Source organism: Rhineura floridana, chromosome 5 (genome assembly GCF_030035675.1).
Source record: "Rhineura floridana isolate rRhiFlo1 chromosome 5, rRhiFlo1.hap2, whole genome shotgun sequence".
NCBI classification, from domain to species: domain Eukaryota; kingdom Metazoa; phylum Chordata; class Lepidosauria; order Squamata; family Rhineuridae; genus Rhineura; species Rhineura floridana.
In genome coordinates, this window is record NC_084484.1 from 184,585,900 (window position 1) to 184,610,551 (window position 24,652).

The 24,652-nt window shown below is 43.1% G+C and overlaps 1 protein-coding gene across 6 annotated transcripts in view; it reads right to left on the reverse strand.

Annotated features, from left to right (window-relative positions):
• The window catches only part of SLCO2B1 (solute carrier organic anion transporter family member 2B1), a 166,389-nt gene that overhangs the window by 59,378 nt on the left and 82,359 nt on the right, over window positions 1-24,652 (reverse strand). For all 6 annotated transcript variants that reach the window (XM_061629125.1, XM_061629128.1, XM_061629129.1 and 3 more), the window contains 2 exons: window positions 8,499-8,590; window positions 38-175 (listed from right to left, as the gene is read on the reverse strand). In XM_061629125.1, coding sequence (XP_061485109.1) covers window positions 38-175; window positions 8,499-8,590 — 230 coding nt within the window. The remainder of the gene's footprint in view (window positions 1-37; window positions 176-8,498; window positions 8,591-24,652) is intronic.

The following is a 24,652-nucleotide window of genomic DNA, read 5'->3' on the forward strand; positions in this document are numbered from 1 at the left end:
AAAGCAGAAAAAAAGATGCAATCGCCAAAGGCGGTACCTCATTGAAGGAGGCTACCAAGCCGGACGTCTGGCTAGATAATCCAAAGCGCTTCTCGATGGTAGAAATGGAGCTCTTCATGTAGCCAGATGTCATCAGCTGAGAGAGCTGCAGAAACCCCTGGCATACAACGAAGAACTGCAGAAATAAAAAATGAGCAAAATTCAAAACTGAACTTGCAAAATTTAAGGCTGCTGCATTGTGGGGAACTAATACTTCCTTGCTCCTCACTAGATAATCTGTGCAGGGGACACAACATGTGCTTTCCAATCCACCTGCCAGGCCTCTGCCTCTTCCTTTCCCCTCCCTGACACCGATACCCATGGCGTTTTTCTAGGCTGTACCTGGTGGACTCCCCAAGCTCCAGTTCTCCGTATTATGTTTTGTAAGGACTCTGGAGTCTGGACACTAAGAGTGCAATGTGCAAATATTTATTGTTTATTATGTTCATGTCCTGCTCTTTTTCCATCATGGAGCTCCAAGTAGCTCTCAGGGCAACACCAGAAACATTCTCTAATCTTAGCCCCAGGAGACCCTTTTATGATTGCAGAAAGGGCCAGACGTATTCAGGAAGTGGGGTGAGTGGCTGAAAACTGCACAAACTAGGCCATTTTAATTCCAGCAATAACACGGAGACACAGGCGGGAGACCCATGATCTGGATTTGCTTTTTAAAAAATTGCATTTCCCATGCAGCTGCTTTGAACAGAAGGTTAACCCTTCCCTCCTTCATCATTTTCCTACTCTTGACCATCCAACATTAGCTCTAGAGAAGGAAACATACATGTTACCACACTTCCCCAGCTGTATGTGGCAGCTCATTAGAAGAAGAAAATATTCTCATCGCAGATCTCCAACATCATGCCTAGTATGGCCCTTACACAGGGGCAAAATAAGGGATTGGGAGCTCAAAGGAAGATTAGGATTTTATCATTTTTATTATTTTTGCCATCAAGAAACCAAGTGCAAATGTATGAGCAAACTGCTCATGACCAATACAGTCAAGAAGGGAACCTGCATGTGTGACAGTCACTCTGCCACCTCCAGTTCAAATGTTATGTATTCACATCACCTTTCAAGATGGTGGTAGTTTCTTGGGCCCTGTTGTTAACAGTGTCTCAGCAACTAAAACATGTCTACTCTCTTCAGACATTACTTTTCATGCACACTTTTTAGATCGTTTCTTTAGAAAATGACATGGCAGAGACCTTAAAATATTAGCAGATGTGTATCAATTTCATGTCACTGATTTCATGAGTTTTTAAATTGTTGCGAATCACCAATCAGATGTGTATCAATTTCATGTCACTTATTTTTGTGGGTTTTTAAACTGTTGCGAATCACCACTCAGGTAGCCCTAGAAATAACCAGGTTATTGAACACTGAAGTAAGTGCCACTGTCACTACACCGTTTTCTTTTCTAGATGAGCATCTCAGACGGGATGAGAAAAGTCAATCTGAGTATCTAATTTGGCAAGAACTCTTGTCCATCCCACCATTGAACTGCCACCTTGGGTTGGGATCCAAATGTTGCAGCCAGTCCAACTGCATTCCACTGGACTGAGAGATGGTTTCTTTCCATTTCGATTTGTTTTCCACACCATCCCACTTTTATAATCCTGATTTTTTTCCTCCCGACCCAAGAAATATTATTGACACTTAGATCATTATTTCTGACAAAGGAAAAAAGCGGCTTTCTCTCTGCTGCAATCTCCCCCTTCACCTTCTCCTCCTCCTGTCTGAAATGTATCATCCTCCCCACCCTCCAGGGACCATGAGATCACCTGCCTGCCTGTGTGCCTGCCTTCCTTGTCAGTTTCATGTCAGCAAAGCAGAGACCAGGCTAGTCAATTTCTCCTCATTATAATCTTATCCATACATCCTTTCTTTGCCTGCCCACTCAGTCCAGCACAGTGAAGCCCTGACCCCTCCCCCACATCTGTGTTTGTGTGTGTGTGTGTGAGAGAGAGACAGAGAGAGAGAGAGAAGAAAACCAGCTGCCATAATAAGTCTGATTGAGCTTTACACACACACACACACACACACACGGAAGACAGAGAGAGGGGGAGAGAGAGAGAAATATCTGAGAATTCAGCCTTTACAAGAGCAGTGCACAGTTCTTTCTCAGTTCCTGCCCCCTTTGGCTCAAGACAAGTTCCAAGAGCTATGACTTGAGGTCAGGGTATGTCCTCATTTTTCCTTTTGCCAAAACAGAATCCTCCTCCTCCTCCACTCCTAACTGTATTTGATCCTCCCCCCCCCCCAGGAGAAAGCCAATAGCAGGCTTGTCAATTTCAGTTAGTAAATCAAAGAAGACAGGCTGGTCAGTCAGTCAGTTTCACATTATATCCAATGCTATTTTAAAATAATTCATGTCTGGAAAAGCCACGGGTGCTCCATAGCTTTCCCTATCGGTTTGCAAAGATTGCGGACATGTGAACTGTGAGAGAGTTTAGTTTCAGTTCTGACTTCAGATAAAATCCTCGCTCATCCCTACTGCCAGCCCCAGTTTTTAGCTGTCCTCTGTGTGAAAGGAGACCGCCTCATGTTTGAAAACTTCTCCTAACCTCTTGCTTGGGCCACCACAATGATTCCACCTGATACTTCTCCACAATGATTCCACATTTCTTTTTTTTTTTAATTCATTTTTATTCAAATTTTTCAAAGACAAAACAAAACAAACAAAACAAATTAATAACTATTACAATAAAAACTATTGACTTCCAATTTGTCATAGATTAGCTATAGGTCTATGATATATAACAAACCTGTCTCTTAATAAAAGTATACAATCACTTCCTCCAGTGTTTATCTTGATTGGTATCAAATCTCATTAACATCATTTTATTCTTTCCCCAAAAAGTCAAAGAGAAGTTACTAATCCTTGAGATATATATCCATCAATTTTTCTCCAAATAAACATGTCAATTAATCTATCTCATCAGGTCTACTAAGTCCAATAATTTCAATAGCTCTTCTCCCATTATCAATATTGATTCCATCTTCCATCTTCCATTTTTGCACACCCAATAATCTTGCTGTCATAATGATTCCATCTTCCATCTTCCGTCTTTGCACACCCAATAATCTTGCTGCCATAGTCATATAATAAGAGTCTGATAGGAATTTCTTTCATCACAAATATTTTGTTGCCATCAATTCTGAATGTGTTACTGAAATGTTGTTGTAAAGTTGTGTCTCTGTTCCTCTTTTTTACAGAATGCACCAGCACATCTCTTATGAGTTTTTCCATTGTCACATATCTGGAATTAATTCTATACGCTTTCTGTATTTCAAGTTCCATCAAATCCTTCCAATCCAGGAATTTTTTCAAGCCATTAATATCTTTATCTCTAATCTCTTCACCAATTCCTTCAGGGACAGCACTAGATTCCAAATAGCAATATTTGTTTATAGGATTCATCATAGCCAAAAAATCCAAATCTTTTTCCAGGTCCATATTTAATAAATCTGTTCCAATCTCCAAGTCTTGAGCCTTCTCTATGATCTTTCTTTCATCTTCTTTTTCTTGTCCAGTTATAGAATCCTGAATTTCTTTCATTTCCTGTCTTATTTTGCCAATTTCAATTTTCATCTCTTGCCTAGTCTGTCCCAGCACCTGTTTCGTTAGCTTGATCTCATTCATTATTTTCTGAAACATATTTAGAGAGAGAAACCCTTCCTGAGCATCCAGGGTCTCAGTGACCTTCTTGATTGTCATTCTTGAAACCAAAAGAACAAAACCCCTTCCAATATAGTCACTGTACTCAAGCAAAGAACAGTTTGTTTCTTTTTCCAGTCACCAATGAGTTAATCTTGCAAGCCAGATGACATCACCCTCTAGACAGCACGAATGGCCTTATCTCTTATATGTCCAAAACAAATTTAGTTCACAGCGTCCAAATGGCTAGTAGCATAAAGAATAAGCAGATTTGCCAAGAAAAAAAAAGAAGTAGACCAGAAAAATAGTCCCAGACATATAATACACAAATGTCAAATAAATCAGATGTTCTCTTCTAATTAGCAGCCTCTCATCCGTTTATATCTTTAAAATGCTCAATTCCATGCCAGCTTTTTGCAATAAAAACAAAGATAGGCTATTTCGATTTTCTTCCTCCTTAATTCCGTATGTAAAAAAGAAAGTTATAACTCACCCAGGGCTTCTTTGTTGCTAACTCTTTGACAAATCTCTTTTGCAATAATGATAACAAAATGATTATAATTGACAGGAGGATGCTTGCCTGTTAATTTCCGTTTTTCTTCAAAGAAAAAAAAACGGCTCGCTTAATCAGTTAGAGCCTGTTAGTATTCCCTGGCTCCGTTCCACGTTGCTGGCTGCCTTCCTTCATAGGCAGTTCCAATGAATTCCAGTCCAGCAAACAAAAACGAAGCTTTCTGTGGATAATCTCTTCGTTTCTCCCTTACCTGGGAGAAAGTTTTTTCCAGTCAAAAAAAAAAATCTGACTAGTTTTATAACTGAAAAAGCTTCCTCTGAGACGGGAGCTCGTCTCAAAGGCTGCACAGGGGGAGCGATTCCTCCTGGGAAGTCAATGATTCCACATTTCTGATATTCAGTCTGAACATTCCGGTGTCCTGAGCTCTCTACGGGGTTCAAGTCAGCATAATAATCCTTGTAGTACAGTGGCTTTGAAACTGAGAGCAGAATTACATGCTGTGAGGGACACACAGAGCCCCAAGCCCAGGTTTCCCCTCATAATGCTAAAGCAAGCAGAGCACTGGCAGGGAGGAAATCAGTGCATAAGGGAAGGGTTAAGCACGCTTTCCCCACCGACTTATTCTCCCCAGCAACTCCTACCTGACTTAAAACAACAACAATAATAAAGCATTTCCCCCCATCCAGTTTCCAAGCCTGGAAGAAGCCTGTCTGAAGGGGGGATGGGCACATTGGTATTTGCAGGGAAAAACTGGCAGGCACAGGAAGGATAAGGCATTTCCCTACTACTATGATACCTCCTCTGCATTCCTGCATTTATGTTAACCAGGAGACACACATTTAGGAAATGTGTTCACTGTAGTTTCACCCAGGAGATCCCTGGGAAAAATCTCACCTCCACCTTGAACTCACTACATGACCAAGCCACGTTCTCTCCATCTCTGTGCTCCCGCTCAGAAGTATGGGGATACTGATTTTGCCCCTGCTTGCTTTACTCGGCTACTGTGTGGATTACATGAGATGAATCCCAGCTCACTGTCTTCTGCAGAGCGGGCATCCTTCTCCTGCCTGCATGTGAGTGGAAAAGGAGTCAATCAGGCCACAGGTTAGGCTACCTGGGCACCTAGTCCAAGACAGATCTGAGCCTGACAGAAGCCAATCAAGAGCTTTGGCTGGGAACTGGGGGTGGGGCCTGGGAGCAGACTGGATGGCGAAAGCAGAGCCTGGGCTGCGGGGTCTCTTCAGTTTAGCCATCAGCCTCCTGGCCCTCTCTCTCTTGGGTAAGATTTACCTTGCTATGGACAACCGTCAGCCACCAGTTAACAGGACTGGGAGTGAATTTTACTCACAGTGGTAACTGGTGAATGCATGGCGAGGCTTTCACTTTCCCCACAGAAATGCAGAGTTGAATTTTCGTTATCTTGCATTCATAGGCTTGTTTTGTCAAAAATGGAAATGTTGGCTGGAGGTGGGGGTGAGGCTTTAGGCAGAATCCATAGTCTAATGGGGGAATCCCTATATGAGGCCTTCAGTTGTGGCTGCCAGAAGGCCTGGATGCCAGCCTGGGGAGTTGGGGCTGGCTACTACACATCCAGTTTGTGGGCAGGGCCCACTGAAGCAGCCCATACCATGATGGGCCCAGATATCTGGCAACTCCCTCCTGGTGACCCTACCAATGGGCCGGGGTGTGAGACAGCAGGCAGCAGCGACACCGTTGCTGTGCCAACCTCTGATATCGCTATAATCAATAAAAGTTGTGTCCATGTTTAACCCATCCTTGTTGCAGTGTGTTAATTGCTCCTGGACCGCTTGTTTCCAGAGCATGGGGCACAATGTCAATTGTTTTGAAAACTATGCAGAAACCAATTATAATCACTGTAAACTGGATAATATTTCCATTTTCTCCAACATTTATTCTGCCCTCAGTTTAAAAGAAGGGGGGGGAACCAACCCTGAAAGTTTTTACACATGCAATGAACATCTATTTTTAAAGACCACTCTCTCAGAAGAAGCAGCCCTTGCTTGAAATGTTTTTGCTCACAAAGGAAAAGACAAGAGCTCCTGAGGTTCCAGTCAGCTTGCGGGAATAGTCAAGTTCCCTCTCCGGCACAGAAACAGGTCAGGTGGGCAGATGGCTTTGAAGTGCCTAAAATGAGTTCCAGATTCAGGTATAAGAGGGCATGTAAGGTCAAGCGAGCCAGCAGGTAGCAGATGTGCTCTGATGCTCAGACAGAATAGACCACAGCTGCTTATTCTCATTTTAAACTCTTTTGGATGTTTGGATGTGAGCCTGTCGTATGGTGTGTCACACTGTTGGTTCATCTAGGCCAGCCTTCCCGAAGCTAGTGCCCTCCAGATGTCTTGCACTCACAACACCCATCAGCCCCAGCCAGCATGGCTGTGCTGCTCCCATCAGCCCTGCCATCTATTATGTAAATTTGTATAAATGAGCAGAGATCGTCAACAGTCTGAGATGCGTGTGTGCCAGTGTGTGCGTTTACCTAAGTGGCAGGCTTCTACCCTGCATTGAGATCACTGAGACTTAAGACTTAGTAAAATAAGAAATCTACTTTATTTATAGAAATACATAGTACAGTAGGGCCCCACTCACACGGCGGGTTATGTTCCAGATCCCCGCTATAAAGCGAAAACTGCTGTAAAGTGGAACCCATTGAATAGAATGGCATGAGATGCCCAAAAACCGCTGTAAAAGCGGAACAAGCACCGTATGAGTGGGGCTTTGGTCTAATTGCGTCTAATTGAGACCGCCGCATTAGTGAATCGCTGTAAAGCGAAGCGCTGCAAAGTGGGGCCCTACTGTAGATAGGAAAGGCCAGAGCTTGGAAAAGTTACTTTTTAAAACTACAACTCCCATCAGCTCCAGCCAGCATGGCCACTGGATTGGGCTGATGGGAGTTATAGTTCAAAAAAGTAACTTTTCCAAGCTCTGGAAAGGCATACCTAGTTCTAACTAACTAACTAAGTTGTAAGCACAACGCCCAAGTCTGGGAGTTGTCCTCATAGCTCAGAAGGGAGAGAGCAGAGACAAAGGTGTCTCCTCTCTCTCGGACAGTTGAAAAAGAGAAGAGAGGAAAGGGCGGAAGGAGGAGGGGCATATGCTTCCCTGAGCATATCAGTCTGCGATGGAAGGAAGTCAGTCAGAGCATCACAGGCAGAGCTTGGAAAAGTAACTTTTCCAAGCTCTGATTACAGGTAAAGGTAGCAAAGGCCAATTGAGCCCAATATTGTCTACTCTGACTGGGAGCAGCTTTTCAGGGACTCCAGCCTGGCCTCCTGAAATCCTTTCAACTGGAGATTTGGGGGACTGAGGGGGGCCAAAAGGACAAGTGAAGTTAAATGTGTGTATCTTGTTTAAAATATATTTTTTAAAAAACTGTAAATAGCAGCCATCAATCAGGATTAGGACCATGGCAAGCAGGGAGAGTGGGATTAACCTTTTCCTGTCATGCCAGTCATCCCCCCCAAAATCACCCCCTCCAAAGCTGCCATTTGGAAGCTCCCATTGGTAAAAAAGACACCTGCACTCCTGTGTCAAATAGTGGAGTGGGGTGGGGGTGCCTTTGGGACTGCAGCATGGGAGGAAAGAGTTAACTCCCTCTGTTCGTGTGCTGTACTACCAATCCTGATGGCTGCTATTTACTGTTTTAAAAAAGGTATATGCAATGCCAATCTGGTATGACATATGGTTTGGTTCTGAACCTGTGACCTCCTGCCTGTAAAACAAATTTGTTATGACTGATCTATAGAACACCACACCTCCCACTTGAGCGATCATTACCTTCTAGATAGTACAGAAGAGGGACACTCCCCGCCAACTGCCTTACCCCAGACACTCGCCCATAATGGCCTACAACTAGACCCAATGCCACAAGCACCCTTCCAGGCCACCTCACTGACACATCCTTCAACATCTCCTTCTTCCCCACACTGTTCACTTCACCAGACAGCACAAAAGGAAACTTGAAGGAAATTGGCATCAGTGACACTAATGGATCAAAACTAGGACTGGACTTTTTCCAAAACAACCTGTTTATATTGCAAAATCAAAAAAAGTTAAAATGTAAGGAGGCCATGCCCAAATGTGTATAACTGCTGTATGAAACAAACAGTGGTTCAGACAGACTGTATTTGTCAGGTAACAGAAAAAAGCCCTGAGTGTTCTAATATTATGAGGGGGAGGGGATCTTATCTGCCCCAAACCAATGTTATTTTCTTTCTTGGAGCTCTAACTGGGCAGAGACAGATTAATTTTGCTCTAGGTACTTACTTTGATAGTGTAAAATGGGTTTGTGCAGGATATTCGTTTGAACGGACCATTGCTCCTTTCGTCTGGCATTTTTTCACGTGCGCTTTCTGTCTCTGCAAAAGAGAAATCATGCCGTTAAATGTTTCAAGCTTTTCCAACTGGTTTAGCACAAGATGACATCATTCAAAGGGAGACTGTAAACAACAGCAAGGCTGATGAGTGATTATACCAAACATACTGTTATGGATTGAGAGGTGGGATAGATTATTTCTTTGGGTCCCCTTCAAGCCTGTGATCTTGTATCTGAAGCTGGGATATGCAAGCAAGAAACCTGCTCTACCGGTCAGACTAGCTTCCTTTGTTAAGCTAGCCTGTGAGTTAATGGAATTGTCAAGTGATCACCATCAGCACATGTAAGAATATAGTACATAGAGATTATGTTGTTATTGGAACTCTTTTCAGGGGAGAGGCCCATCATGGAGCCAAGGAGAGGCTTGTTTTTAGTCTCATGTTGAGAAGAAGCTGGGAACTAGGAAGACACAGGGCTTGCTCTCTGCATCATGGCTTTGGGATCTATTGGACTATTAATACAGCAAACCCCCTCCATCTTAGGTTGTATGTGTAAATAAACCATATATCCTAGAAGATGCCATAGTCTCTGCTAACCTCCTTTCCAAGGAAACTAAACTGCGGGTAAAGTGCAGGAACTCCTGGAAGTCTCACACTACTCAGAGATTGGGGTGGCACACAATTCTTTTCCACTAAGAATGAGGATTTTAATTGTTAGCAATTATGGGATGCTTTAAAAAGCCATGTTCCTCAATAGGAAGCCTGCTGCTGATACCAAGCCACCCAATCTTTTGCCTGTTCCTTCTTCCTCCTAGAAATGTAAAACCTCATCGAGAAGAGAGAGGAGAAGCTACAATGAACAAATTTGCAATGAAAAAACAGTAATCAGGGAAAGAGTTAAGCACATCACCTCCCTCTTGCTTCCAGGCACTCAAAGGTCCTTTTATTTTAAAAGAAAAACAGTATTAGGGTTTTGTTACACATGTTTGCATGTAAAATGTAGCTTGCCCCTAAGCATACCAAACACTACCATGCACAGAAAACCTGGGAAGACACAAACCCCTTTTCTATAAAAGTGGTCAACTATAGAAAACTTGATTTTCCATAGCTACTATTTATGACAACCACACAATACCTCCACTATTGGAGGTACCATGCCTCTGAATACCAGAAGTTGGAGAACACAGTGACCACAGTGCTATTAAATTAAACATACATGTAACTGGCCAATTGCCAAGAAAATCCAACATGGTCACATTTGACTTCAAAAGAGGAAACTTCACAAAAATGAGGGCATTGGTAAAAAGAAAGCTGAAAAACAAAGTCCAGAGGGTCACATCACTCAAAAATGCTTGGAAGTTGTTTAAAAACACTCTATTAGAAGCTCAACTGGAGTGCATACCGCAGATCAGAAAAGGTACCGCCAGGGCCAAGAAGATGCCAGCATGGTTAACGAGCAAAGTCAAGGAAGCTCTTAGAGGCAAAAAGTCTTCCTTCAGAAAATGGAAGTCTTGTCCGAATGAAGAAAATAAAAAAGAACACAAAGTCTGGCAAAAGAAATGCAAGAAGACAATAAGGGATGCTAAAAAAGAATTTGAGGAGCACATTGCTAAGAACATAAAAACCAACAACAAAAAATTCTATAAATACATTCAAAGCAGGAGACCATCTAGGGAGACAATTGGACCCTTGGATGATAAGGGAGTCAAAGGTGTACTAAAGAACGATAAGGAGATTGCAGAGAAGCTAAATAAATTCTTTGCATCTGTCTTCACAGTGGAAGATATAGGGCAGATCCCTGAACCTGAACTAACATTTGCAGGAAGGGATTCTGAGGAACTAAGACAAATAGTGGTAACGAGAGAGGAAGTTCTAAGCTTAATGGACAATATAAAAACTGACAAATCACCGGGCCCGGATGGCATCCACCCGAGAGTTCTCAAAGAACTCAAAGGTGAAATTGCTGATCTGCTAACTAAAATATGTAACTTGTCCCTTGGGTCCTCCTCCGTGCCTGAGGACTGGAAAGTGGCAAATGTAACGCCAATCTTCAAAAAGGGATCCAGAGGGGATCCCGGAAATTACAGGCCAGTTAGCTTAACTTCTGTCCCTGGAAAACTGGTAGAAAGTATGATTAAAGCTAGATTAACTAAGCACATAGAAGAACAAGCCTTGCTGAAGCAGAGCCAGCATGGCTTCTGCAAGGGAAGGTCCTGTCTCAGTAACCTATTAGAATTCTTTGAGAGTGTCAACAAGCATATAGAGGTGATCCAGTGGACATAGTGTACTTAGACTTTCAAAAAGCGTTTGACAAGGTACCTCACCAAAGGCTTCTGAGGAAGCTTAGCAGTCATGGAATAAGAGGAGAGGTCCTCTTGTGGATAAGAAATTGGTTAAGAAGCAGAAAGCAGAGAGTAGGAATAAACGGACAGTTCTCCCAATGGAGGGCTGTAGAAAGTGGAGTCCCTCAAGGATCGGTATTGGGACCTGTACTTTTCAACTTGTTCATTAATGACCTAGAATTAGGAGTGAGCAGTGAAGTGGCCAAGTTTGCTGATGACACTAAATTGTTCAGGGTTGTTAAAACAAAAAGGGATTGCGAAGAGCTCCAAAAAGACCTCTCCAAACTGAGTGAATGGGTGGAAAAATGGCAAATGCAATTCAATATAAACAAGTGTAAAATTATGCATATTGGAGCAAAAAATCTTAATTTCACATATACGCTCATGGGGTCTGAACTGGCGGTGACCGACCAGGAGAGAGACCTCGGGGTTGTGGTGGACAGCACGATGAAAATGTCGACCCAGTGTGCGGCAGCTGTGAAAAAGGCAAATTCCATGCTAGCCATAATTAGGAAAGGTATTGAAAATAAAACAGCCGATATCATAATGCCGTTGTATAAATCTATGGTGCGGCCGCATTTGGAATACTGTGTACAGTTCTGGTCGCCTCATCTCAAAAAGGATATTCTAGAGTTGGAAAAGGTTCAGAAGAGGGCAACCAGAATGATCAAGGGGATGGAGCGACTCCCTTACGAGGAAAGGTTGCAGCATTTGGGGCTTTTTAGTTTAGAGAAAAGGCGGGTCAGAGGAGACATGATAGAAGTGTATAAAATTATGCATGGCATTGAGAAAGTGGATAGAGAAAAGTTCTTCTCCCTCTCTCATAATACTAGAACTCGGGGACATTCAAAGAAGCTGAATGTTGGAAGATTCAGGACAGACAAAAGGAAGTACTTCTTTACTCAGCGCATAGTTAAACTATGGAATTTGCTCCCACAAGATGCAGTAATGGCCACCAGCTTGGACGGCTTTAAAAGAAGATTAGACAAATTCATGGAGGACAGGGCTATCAATGGCTACTAGCCGTGATGGCTGTGCTGTGCCACCCTAGTCAGAGGCAGCATGCTTCTGAAAACCAGTTGCCGGAAGCCTTAGGAGGGGAGAGTGTTCTTGCACTCGGGTCCTGCTTGCGGGCTTCCCCCAGGCACCTGGTTGGCCACTGTGAGAACAGGATGCTGGACTAGATGGGCCACTGGCCTGATCCAGCAGGCTCTTCTTATGTTCTTATGTTCTTAACACGAGTATGGGGAGTGGTATGTGCTCATGTCCTGCTTGTGGTAAGTGACAGGTATCTGGTTGGCCACTGTGTAACATCTGTGGAGGTCCTGTCTCACCCTTGCCCAACCGGCATTGAAGACCCACAAATCCCTGGTTAGTTGACTCCTATCCCATGTTTCAGGTCTCAGGGATTAAATAATTAGTTATTCTGGGGAGAGGACAGAGTAATCTGCTCGAGCACTTGTGGGTCAGGCAGCAAGCCACCCACCCCCTTCTGGAATGATATTGACAATGTTCTCATTTAGGAATATGGACTTGCATGGGTGACAATGTCATGGCAATATCATTCCTCCATTCCAATCATGGTCATAATTTCAAGAGCTATGAAAAACACCCCATTCTTTTTCTATAAAGATGTCATCCCATGCTTTAATGTAGTAGAAGGGATACTGGATATATTATACTTAATTATTTCTCTGTAATTCTGTTTATCTCTAAGAATGGGGAATCTGAAAGACTAACATGCAATTTGGGTCACATTTCTATTGTCAAGCTTGATCTTGTCAGGACAAGCAGAGCTGGATTAAACCGCAACGTTTCTATAATTCTCCAGGAGGAAAAAAAAATGAACAGAAGGCACAAATCCAAGAACACAAGCTGTGTATGGTATCAGCTGACACTTGTAAATAGTTTTCATCAACTCCTGTATAATGAGCTGTGGTCCTTTCCGACCTATTCTATTATAGAAGAATTCCAGAACAGGGTCTGAAATGGAAATAAGTTTATCTAATCACTCCACTTCCCCACAAACTACTGCCTGCAGTCACATGAACGTATGACGTTTCCTTATTATTACACTGAGTCAATTGGCTTTCTTTTTGTCTTATTTGCAACATCTGTATTTCCTCTTTCGTTCAAAGAGCTCAGAGCAGCACACATGGCTGTTTCTCCATCACACTTGTTTTATCCTCACAACAGCCATGTGAGGTGTGTTAGGCTGAGAGGGACTTCCCCAAAGCCACCTATGAGCTTCATGGCTGAGTGGGGATTTGAACCTGGGCCTACCCAGTCCAAGTCCAACACTCTAACTACTACATCATGCTATAGCCGCTCTTGGAATACTGTTCACAGTTCTGGTTGCTGCACCTCAAAAAAGAATATTGTAGAGCTGGAAAAGGTGCAGAAAATAGCAAGTGGCTGGGACAAATCCACTATGAGGACAGGTTACAACATTTGGGGCTTTTTAGTTCAGAAGAAAGGCAAGTAAGGGAGACACAATAGAGGTGTATAAGATTATACATGGTGAAGATAACGTTTTTCTCCCTCTCAATACTAGAGCCCAAACAAAGGGATCATCCAATGCAGCTGAATGTTGGAAGATTCAGGACAGACAAAAGGAAATCCTTCTTCATACAGCACATAGTTAAACTAGAGCTCACTCCCACAAGATGTAATAATGGCTACCAACTTGGAGGGTTTTAAAAGAGGTTTAGACAAATTCATGGAGGAGGAGGAGGAGGAGGAGGAGGAGAAGGCTATCAATGGTTGTCCCAATGGCCATGTATGACCTCCATCCACATCTTGTGGGAGCAAATTCCATATTTTAACTATGTGCTGTATGAAAAAGTTCTATCTTTTGTCTGTCCTGAATCTTCCAAAATGTAGTTTAATCGCGTGACTTCCAAGTAGGTGCCCAGCAGGAGTGGAAAGATCTGCCAGTTTTTCTTTTCTCAGTGTCTCATTTTTCCAATCACAAATTCAGTTCTCTACATTTCTGCAGCAATTTGATTTTAAAAAATCATAAAAATTATGCACACATTTTTGCAATCAATTTCAACTAACACAAATGCATTTTGTGTTATCTTCACTTATATATTCATTTTTATGCACACTTTCCCCTAATATATGCATTTTTGCAAAAATTGTTTGGATGGAGAACTGCATTGCAAAATTAAGATAAGTGTGAATTTTGAAGGATGGCTGTGTTTCTGTTCTCATATTGTTTCACTGAGAAATAATGGAACCCAGAATATCAGTTTCTCAGATGCCGAGTCTACCCAGCTCAATATGCCTGGTGCAACCAGCCCTTGTCACCACCATTCAGTCACTAGAGCCACCATAAATTGTAGTCCTGTTCTCTGATGTGTATATACTTTCCCCTGCCCTGGGAAAAAGGTCCCCAAGGACTGCCCTGCAGTGTCAAAACTCCAGGCAACTGACTTGTTAATTTAATTAAATTGACTGTGTAAATGCCAACAAATTACTCACATGAAGCTAATCTAAAAGGGAGAGAGTGTTCAGAGTGAAGCTTAATTACTTAATGTTTGTACATAAATTGCTTTGCAGTGCTCAGATGGGGAATGCTCTACACAGCACTGCAAATTTATCTTGGCTGTAATTTTTGGCTTCTCCTTCAGAGCTGAACATCAATCTTAAAGAGTTTGTACAGATCCTTTTAAAGAAGCAATGTCTGTAGCTCCCCTCTGCAATGTGCAGCTTCACACTAGCCCTGTTCCTGCAGCAACTGTGTGACAACTGTTCAGATGTGAGGGAAGAAAGGGAGGGAGGAGTTGGTTTCTGGGCACAATTGAAAGTAGGCTTTCACAGCCCAGAAGGATTTGGGACCAAACTATTTAAAGGACTACCTTCTCTTCCTCATGAGTCTGGCAACCCACTGCATTCCTCGTTGGAGGCCTTGCACCATATCCCACTGCCATCAGATGATCAGTTTCCTGGGATGCAGGAAAAAGCCAGCAAGACTGTGGAACTCCCTGCCTTGGGAGGCTTGGTTGGTCTCCTCTCTGTTGGCTTTACAGTGTTTTCTTAAAATCTTACATCCTGCCCCCCAAGTTGGGTTGATTTAAGTTCTTTCCTCTGTTGCTGTGAGTTGTGTTTTAGTTGACTCTGTTTTTTTGTTTTAGTTCTGTTTCCTTTTATTATTTTGCTCGCATTATGTTTTTTAAAACTTGTGACTGAGACAAAATATGGGATAAAATTATTTTTCATAAATAACAAATAAAAAGTTTTGCCACTTGGTATGTGTGCATGGGATAGTCTTGCTGGGAATGCTGTTTAAATAATGACAAAGAAATGGGAGATATGTTCTTCAGTGCTGGATATGGGGGCACTTGTAGTTGCTATGTGCCTTCAAGTTGATTACGACTTATGGCGACCTATGAATCAGCGAACTCCAAGAGCATCTGTCATGAACCACCCTGTTCAGATCTTGATGGGGGCACTACAAACACCTTTTAAAATATATTTTCTCATTCAATCAGACACAACAGGATGACAAACCCAAACACAACACTGCCTTTACCATACCACCTTCAATTCCCTAAAAATAGTAATTCTCTGCCTGCCTCCTGTTATGTTTTCTGTCCCTTATTTTGAATTCCTTCAAGGTATGCCCTTTGTGGAAGAAATAAGCTTCACTCTGCATTTAGGTGACATGTCTGATAGAGACATCCTTTATTTAAACATGCAAAAGAACTCACTGCCTCTTTAGAAAAAATGGCCACCACTACAGTCCTCAGTCTTAGGGAAATAGGTCAAGAAATGTTTGTTATAAAGCAAATGGTCATTCAATATAGAATGGCATTGAATTATATCCTAGACAGCAAAGGTGAGGTGTATGCCTTGGTGGGACAAGAATGTTGTGTGTATATTCACAACAATGAATAGAAAGTGAGGTCAAAATATCTGAAAAGGAAGCAAAGAAATTGCATGAAACTGAACAGTAGAGTTTATGGTCATGATTAGACTTGTGATGGTTGGAGGATTACTCATGATGTCAGGGGAAACTCTGTCAGTTTGTCTCTCCTTGCACTTGTATGTTTAGATAAAGGATGCCTCTGTCAGACTTGTAACCTAAACTCAGAGTGAAGCTTGTTTCTTCCACACCTTGCAAAGTGTTTGCCCTCTAGAGCACGGCAAAACAGACTGTGGCTTCCACACACTCTACAATGACCTGTCAAGAACTACAGCACAAACCAGGTCAAAAGACAGCGCCAAACATACATCCCAGGGACTCCTCTGAGCTCAGAGAATATGCTTGGCATGTCCAAGGTCTCCATATCTGGCATCTGAGTTAGCAGGGCTGGCTAAGACCCTTTACCTGAGACATGGGAAGGATGAATCTGTCCATTTTGGTTCGCTTAGATTTTCATTTTATTTATTTATTATATTTGTTATTCACTGATCCTCCCAGACATCCTTTATTTAAAAGGGACTAATTCATTCTCAACAGTTGTGCAGCAACTCACAATTTTTTTTAAAAAAATCCTCACCACATTGTAATGTGAATTTCTCACTGTATACACATTTTTGCAAGCAATTTCGCCTAAATAATGTGTTTTTGTAGCTTATTTTCACTAACACATGCATTGTTATGCACTTTCCCCTTATATATTCATTTTACACACAGTTGGCTCCAGAATCGTACTCAAAGAGTGCTTATCAATGGTTCCTTCTCAAACTGGGCGGAAGTAACGAGTGGGGTACCACAGGGCTCGGTCCTGGGCTCAGCGCTCTTCAACATTTTTATTAACGACTTGGATGAGGAGGTACAGAGCATGCTTATCAAATTTGCAGATGGTACAAAACTGGGGGGCATAGCTAATACCGTGGAAGACAGAAACAAAATTCAAAGGGACCTTGATAGGCTGGAGCATTGGGCTGAAAACAACAGAATGAAATTCAACAGGGATAAATGCAAAGTTCTACACTTAGGAAAAAGAAACCAAATGCACAGTTATAAAATGGGGGATACTTGGCTCAGCAGTACAACATGTGAGAAGGATCTTGGAATTGTCGTTGATCACAAGCTGAATATGAGCCAACAGTGTGATGTGGCTGCAAAAAAGGCAAATGCTATATTAGGCTGCATTAACAGAAGTATAGTTTCCAAATCGCGTGAAGTACTAGTTCCCCTCTATTCAGCACTGGTTAGGCCTCATCTTGAATATTGTGTCCAGTTCTGGTCTCCGCACATCAAAAAGGATGCAGACAAACTGGAACGGGTTCAGAGGAGGGCAACAAAGATGATCAGGGGACTGGAAAGAAAGCCCTATGAGAGACTGAAAGAATTGGGCATGTTTAGCCTGGAGAAGAGAAGACTGACGGGAGATATGATAGCACTCTTCAAGTACATGAAAGGTTGTCACACAGAGGAGGGCCGGGATCTCTTCTCGATCGTCCCAGAGTGCAGGACATGGAATAATAGGCTCAAGTTGCAGGAAGCCAGATTTCAACTGGACAGCAGGAAAAACTTCCTAACTGTTAGAGCTATACGACAATGGAACCAATTACCTAGAGTGGTAGTGGGCTCTCCGACACTGGAGGCATTCAAGAGACAGGTGGAGAGCCATCTGTTGGGAATGCTTTGATTTGGATTCCTGCATTGAGCAGGGGGTTGGACTCGATGGCCTTATAGGCCCCTTCCAACTCTACTATTCTGTGATTCTATGAACTGCATTGCAACATTTGGAGAAGTGCGACTTCCAAAGGACAGCAGTGTTTAGATTCACATATTGGTTTGGGAAATGTGAATTAGGTAGTTTCTTATTAAAATGCAAGCAAAACTGCTTTCTCCTACACCACATCCCTACCCAAGACCTCAGTTCCCAAGTCAGGCATGGTAGACTGATGTTTCCCAAACTTCTGTTAGTGGTGGCAAACTTTATTTTCTGACACACTGGGCTTTCACTTTCATTTTCCCAGTTGAAATTCTTCCTGTGCAGGAAGCTGCTATTTGTCCCAGGGGGTGAGGGGAAAACAAAGATACCATTCTAGCTGAGTTTCAGCTCCTGCGCATGCCCTGCAATAGTAATGCAGCACTCCAGCACAACTACCACACTGGTTGGGAAAACAACCATGTTTTTGCAAGCATCTATCATCATGAAGTATAGTCTGTGCTTCATAAAATATTCTAGATGCTAATGTGTTTTAATCTTTTCAGTCTTTGTTTTAACAATGTTTTTAATTACTTGTCTTTAACTGTTTTACTGATAATTTTAATGTTTTTTGTAAATCAGAGGTTTTCTACAATCAAGCGGTATATGAATTTTGTTAAATAAGTAAAAAACATGGAATTGGGAGGGCACTTAAAGGCCATCTAGTCCACTCCCCTGCTCATGGCAGGAAAACCAGAGCTAAAGCATCCCCAACAGATGGCTCTCTAGCCTACTGGGAGATCTCCAGTTACAGACAACCCAGCACCATTTCCTGAGGTTATTGGGTTCCATTGTCACACCGCTCTTATGATCAAGCGGTTTCCTCTTAAAGTGCAGCTGAAAACTCCCGTCCTATTACTTAAGCCCATTAGATGTATTTAGGATTTGTCTGTTATGGTTCTCTCCCTTTCTCACTGTTTCAGTCTTCAATTCAGTTCTCCACATTTCTGCAGTAATGAGCAATTCTTTTTAAAAAAAATCCCCATGAAAATTCATCATGTGTGCAATTTTGCCTAATACACATTTTTGCAAAGCACTTTTGTTATTTTCACTAATAACATTAGCATCTATCATTTTACCCTAGCATATGAATTTTTGCACACATTACTTGGTTGGAGGACTGCATTGCAAACTTCAGAGAGATATGACTATTGAAGGATAGCTACGTTGCAGTTTGTGTATCATTTCAAATAGTGTGAATTAGGTAGGTTTGCCTTTAAATACCAGCTGATTGAATTCTCCACTGTCCCTTGATGTAGTCCTGGCCTCTAGATGAAGAAAACAAGCTTTGGCCCTCTTCAATGCAGCAGCCCTGTGTGCTATGATGGCTCTCTCAATCTTCTCTTTTCTCCAGACTAAACCCACCCAATTCCTCCAACCTTTCTTCACTGGACATCGTTTTCCATATCACTTACCATCTTAATTACCCTCATCTGAAACTGTTACAATTTTTCTATACTTTTAAGGATGACTCCCAGAACTAGACACAGTCCTCCAGATGAGGTCTAACTAGTACAGAATAAAACTGAACTATTACTGGCAGTGACTTGGAAACCATGGCTCTTTCTATGAATGAAGCGTAAAACCATGTTAGCCATACAATCCCAAATCTTTTCCACACATACTATTGCAGTGCCAAGCCAGTTATCCCCCATGTTATGCCTGCACATATGATTATTTGGGGCTTGCTTAAATGCAGAACTTTGCATTTGTCTGTGTTGCCTATTTGCTGTGTCATGAACTGATAATCTGGAAAGACTCTGGAAGTTCACTAGCTAATTTTTTAAGCCTATGTCTGCAGAATTTAGCTTTTCTTGGAGCAGTATTTGAATGTAATTTTCTTACAGCGTAGAATTCACATAGCCCTGGAATCTAAAGGACCAAGTACTGCAATGGTCAAAAGGACTTGTCTCACGTACCTAGATGTTTTGAAAATCTAATCAGGAAGAAACTCTATAGCAGAGAGAGACATCAAAATGGCAGCTAGATCAATCTTTTCAAATGAAGACATTGACCCCATTACAGAGCCCTTTCCAGCTGGCAAAGTTTCCAAGAGATGCTAAAAACTGTTTAGTTATCACATGCTTAGAAGGCAACTCTAGAGCTCTTGGAAATAAAGTTCAGCTGCCATAAAACTTACCAGGACTTCCCACATTTTGACAGGGGTTATAGCACCAAAGAAAGCAACATTTAAAAAAATGAAAGGGCAATCAAATTTAACTTCACCAAAGCAAGTTTCAGCGTTCTATGGAACAATGTATTCCTGTCAAGGACAAAAGTGAGTGATTTCTTTTTTGTGGTCTATGAAACCAAAGTCTCTGTGATAAGCAAAGCATCCATTGTTCATTCTTTATGGGAAGAACGGAACTTGCATCTCAGTCATGCAACAAATACTTCAACACATAATTAACAAACCTGCAGAGTTTAAATTATTTGTTTGGCCACGGAGTATAACAGCAACAAATCTGCAGTTTAAATTATTTGTTTGGCCTCAGAGTATAACAGCAATTAACAATCAAAGTCAATATAACATATGAATAATGAAATTTGAAGGATATAAAATTCCAGTATGCCAGAATTGGATTTCACATTTTACCTCAGTCATAATTTCATTTATCCAGATAACAAAAATACATTTTGCAAATCTCATGTAAATTTCATGTATCCACAAGTATCAAAATGCATTGGATGCTACTTTGTGATTGCCAGAGCAAAGGTAGTGGCTTCCTGGATTAGTTACTTGTTTATCCAACCTTCGACTGCTGTTGTGTAACGCCAGGTCTGTAGCTCAGAAAACATCGCTCATCCATGATCTTATCCTGGATGAGAACGCAGACCTGGTGTGCATTACGGAAACCTGGCTGGATGAGGCCTCAGCTCCCATACTTGAGGCCATGTGCCCAGCGGGTTTCCAATACGCACAGCAGCCGAGGATTGGTAGGTGGGGAGGGGGGGTGGCAGTTATTTATCGGGAGTCCTTGGTTTTCACCAGACCCCCTCTTCATGAGACCAAGTTTGTTGATTGTATGTACTGGAGGTTGGGACCAAAGGGCAGTTTAGGGATTCTGCTTGTGTACTGCCCACCCCGCTGCACAGCAGACTCCCTGACCGAGGTGCTCGAGGTGGTCTCGGCTGTGCGGCTGTTTACCCCGAACTTATTGGTCTTGGGGGATTTCAACGTGCATGCCGAGGCCGCTCTCACTGGAGCCCCTCGGGATTTCATTGAAACCATGACTTCGTGGGAACTGCACCTAAGTAATATGGGTCCCACCCATGTAGCCAGTCATATTATTGACCTTGTGTTTGTCTCGGGAGAGGAGGGAAGTGTTCTGAAAATGGGGACTGTTTCTTCTAGCCCTGTGTCATGGTCAGACCACTACCTGGTGAATATGGATCTCTCACTGCCGCATACCCTCCGCAGGGGACAAGGGCCTATTAGGATGGTCTGCCCCAGACACCTGATGGAACCTAAAGGATTCCTGAATGCGCTGGGTGATTTAGAGCCAACTGAAGGACACCCGGTCGAAACCCTGGTGATGGAGTGGAATAGGGAGATCACTAGGGCAATAGACCAGGTGGCACCGAAACGTCCTCTCCCCCTGAATAGAACTCAGACTGCACCCTGGTATACACCACGGTTACGCGGTCTGAGACAGGAGGTGAGACAGCTAGAACGCCGATGGCGGAAATCTCGCGCTGAAGACGACCGGACACTGGTTAGAGCGGCAATAGCAGCCTACCAGCGGGCAACAAAGGCAGCAAAGAGGCAATTCTTTGCTGCCTCTATTGTGTCGGCAGAGTGTTGTCCCAGGAGGTTGTTCCAAGTGGTCCGAAGCCTGGTCGGTCCAGTTGCTCAGGACCCTATGGAACAATGAAAAGCCTCCTGTGACACATTTGCAAAACACTTTGCAGATAAAATCGATCACCTAAAGGGCAAGATGCCACACATCGTGGTTACAGGTAGTGGTCCAGAGGCGGCCAGTTGCAATCCGGTCTGCTGGGATCGGTTTCAGCCTCTTCTCTCTGAGGAAGTGGACAAGGTGTTCTCTACTGTGAAACCAACCACTTGCTTGCTTGATCCTTGCCCTTCATGGCTCGTTATGAGCTGTAAAGAGAGACTGGGCAAGGGGATCAAGGCAATGGTAAATACGTCCTTGGAGGAGGGCGTAATGCCATCAGCCCTCAAGGAGGCAGTGATAAAACCTATTTTGAAAAAGCCCTCCTTGGATCCCCAAGAGTTAAACAACTTTTGCCCAGTCTCTAATTTACCATTCTTGGGCAAGGTGATTGAGCGAGTGGTGGCTAAACAGTTACAGACACACTTGGAGGAAGCAGATTATTTAGATCCTTTCCAGTCGGGCTTCAGGACTGGACATGGAACTGAAACAGCCTTGGTCGCTCTGGTGGATGATATGAGGAGGGCGTTGGATGGGGTGAATATACATTCCTCGTCCTCCTGGATCTCTCAGCGGCTTTCGATACCGTTGACCACAGTATCCTTTTAAATCGCCTGGAGGGATTGGGAATAGGAGGCACTGTTTTACAGTGGTTCCGTTCCTATCTCTCCGGCAGATATCAATGGGTGGCATTGGGGGATGAGGTTTCAGACCCTTGGCCTCTTAATTGTGGTGTGCCACAGGGTTCTATCCTCTCCCCCATGCTATTCAACATGTATATGAAACTGCTGGGAGCCATCATCAGGAGTTTTGGGCTGCGGTGTCACCAATATGCGGATGACACGCAGCTGTATCTCTCGTTTAAATCTTCACCAGAGTTGGCTGTGGATACCTTGTCCAATTGCCTGGAGTCCGTAAGTGGATGGATGGGAGAGAACAGGCTGAAGCTTAATCCCGACAAGACCGAGGTGTTGCTAGTGGGGGACAAGAGAAGGTTGGGAAATTTTGACTTGGTACTTAATGGGGTGAGATTACCCCTAAAGGACCAGGTCCGCAGCCTAGGGGTCATTTTGGACTCCCAGCTGTCTATGGAGGCTCAGGTTGCGGCAGTGAGCCGGGCAGCTTGGTACCAATTACATCTAGTACAGAGGCTGCGACCCTACCTTCCTATTCATCTGCTCCCACGGGTGATACATGCCCTGGTCTCCTCTCGACTAGACTACTGTAATGCGCTCTACGTGGGGTTACCCTTGAAGATGGTCCGGAAACTGCAACCGGTACAGAATGCGGCGGCACGCTTGATAAAGCAGAGCTGTTGCCGGGATCATGTCACCCCAGTGTTGATAGAGCTACACTGGTTGCCAGTTGTATACCGGGCCCAATTCAAGGTGTTGGTACTAACCTTTAAAACCCTATACGGTTTCGGCCCAGTTTATCTGAAGGAACGCCTCCAGTATCACCAAATATGCCGCCAAACAAGATCAGCCTCACAAGACCTTCTCTCGGTCCCACCGGTGAAAACAGCTAGGCTGGTGCGGACCAGAGAGAGGGCATTTTCGATCGTGGCCCCCACCCTCTGGAACTTGCTTCCGTTTGACCTCCGACATGCCTCCTCCCTGATGGCTTTTCGCCAAGCCTTAAAGACCTGGCTATTCAGGCAGGCCTATGGGATTTCTGGGGCGGGTTAGGTTTTTATACTGTATTAATTGAAGGATGGTTTTAGATGAATTGATGTTAATATTGTGATTGGTGATTGTATATGTTTTATATTTTATTTTATATTGTTGTACGTCGCCCAGAGTGTCTGTTAATTCAGACAGATGGGCGACTAACAAATAAAAATTTATTATTATTATTATTATTACTGGGAAACAGGAATTGATTTTTTTTCTTTGCAAATTAGATCGATATTCATATGCTTTGCGGTTATGAGAAACTTTTCATACATGCTGTCAAAAACAGGGCAATCACACAGGCTGTAATTTTATGTGCAGTTTCCTGGGATTCCCAGTCCACAAATAAAATTGTGTGAGTTGTAAGGGATTTGTCAAGTTCTTCCATCTTAGACTCTTGAAGTTATCCATAATTCATTCACTGACTTCATTGCCACTGTTGAATATAATCGGTGTGGCTTGTGTGTGTGCGTGCGTGCGTGCGTGAGACAGAGAGAGAGAGAGAATGATATGGATAAGGGTGTGGGGAGGAGAATTAGATACACCTATGGTATCTGATCCAGAGCTTGGAAAAGTTACTTGTTTGAACTACAACTCCCATCAGCCCAATCCAGTGGCCATGCTGGCTGGGGCAGATGGGAGTTGTAGTTCAAACAAGTAACTTTTCCAAGCTCTGATCTAATATTTGACAAGGTGAAAGAAGCTGGGGATTTTGAACTGGGGACCTTGTGTGCCAAGGTGGCTGGCCAGCAGGAGAAGGAGTGAGATCCTGGCTGCTCTTCAGGGGCACCAATGCAGCAGGGCAGCACTGCAGCTTCTATTTCAGTAATTGTCTATGGTATCTAACTCTTGAAAAGGTGTAAGAGGCTAGGGATTTTCAACTGGAGACCTTGTGCACCAAGAGGGCTGCTGCTCCCTCCAGTTTCCCACTTGACCAGTAGTGTAGGGATACATTTTGAAGTGCAGGAGTGCATCATGATAGTCTGCTAGCTATGCCCCAAGGCAAGTCCACAGCAGGCCAAAGCCACACTACCCAAGGAGAGTTCAAAAGGGCAAGCAGTTACGTTAATCCACCCCCTTCATTCTCATCCCAAAAAGTAGCAGTACAGAACATAACCTGCAAGACCGTAATCCTATGAGCCGTTTCCTAGGAAAAAGCTCCATTGAACTTATTTCTGACTGCATAGTTTCATGGGATTCCTATTTCACACTAGCAGTATAAATGGTAACACCTATTTCCAATACCGTTTGTATTTTAATTAATTCAGCGTGTTTTACAAATTGGACCTATGCAGTCAGAAGTAGGTTCGATGGATCTTATTCCTAGGAAACTACAAAAAGGACTGTACAACATAATACCCAATTCATTAGGATCAGCAAGGCTGTAATTTTATGTGCAGTTTCCTGGGAATGAGCTCCACTGAACATACCTCTGACTGTGTGGGTTCAATTTGTAAACCATATTGGATTAATTAAAATGCAAACAATATTGCAAAGAAGCATTGCCATTTAAACTGCTAGTCT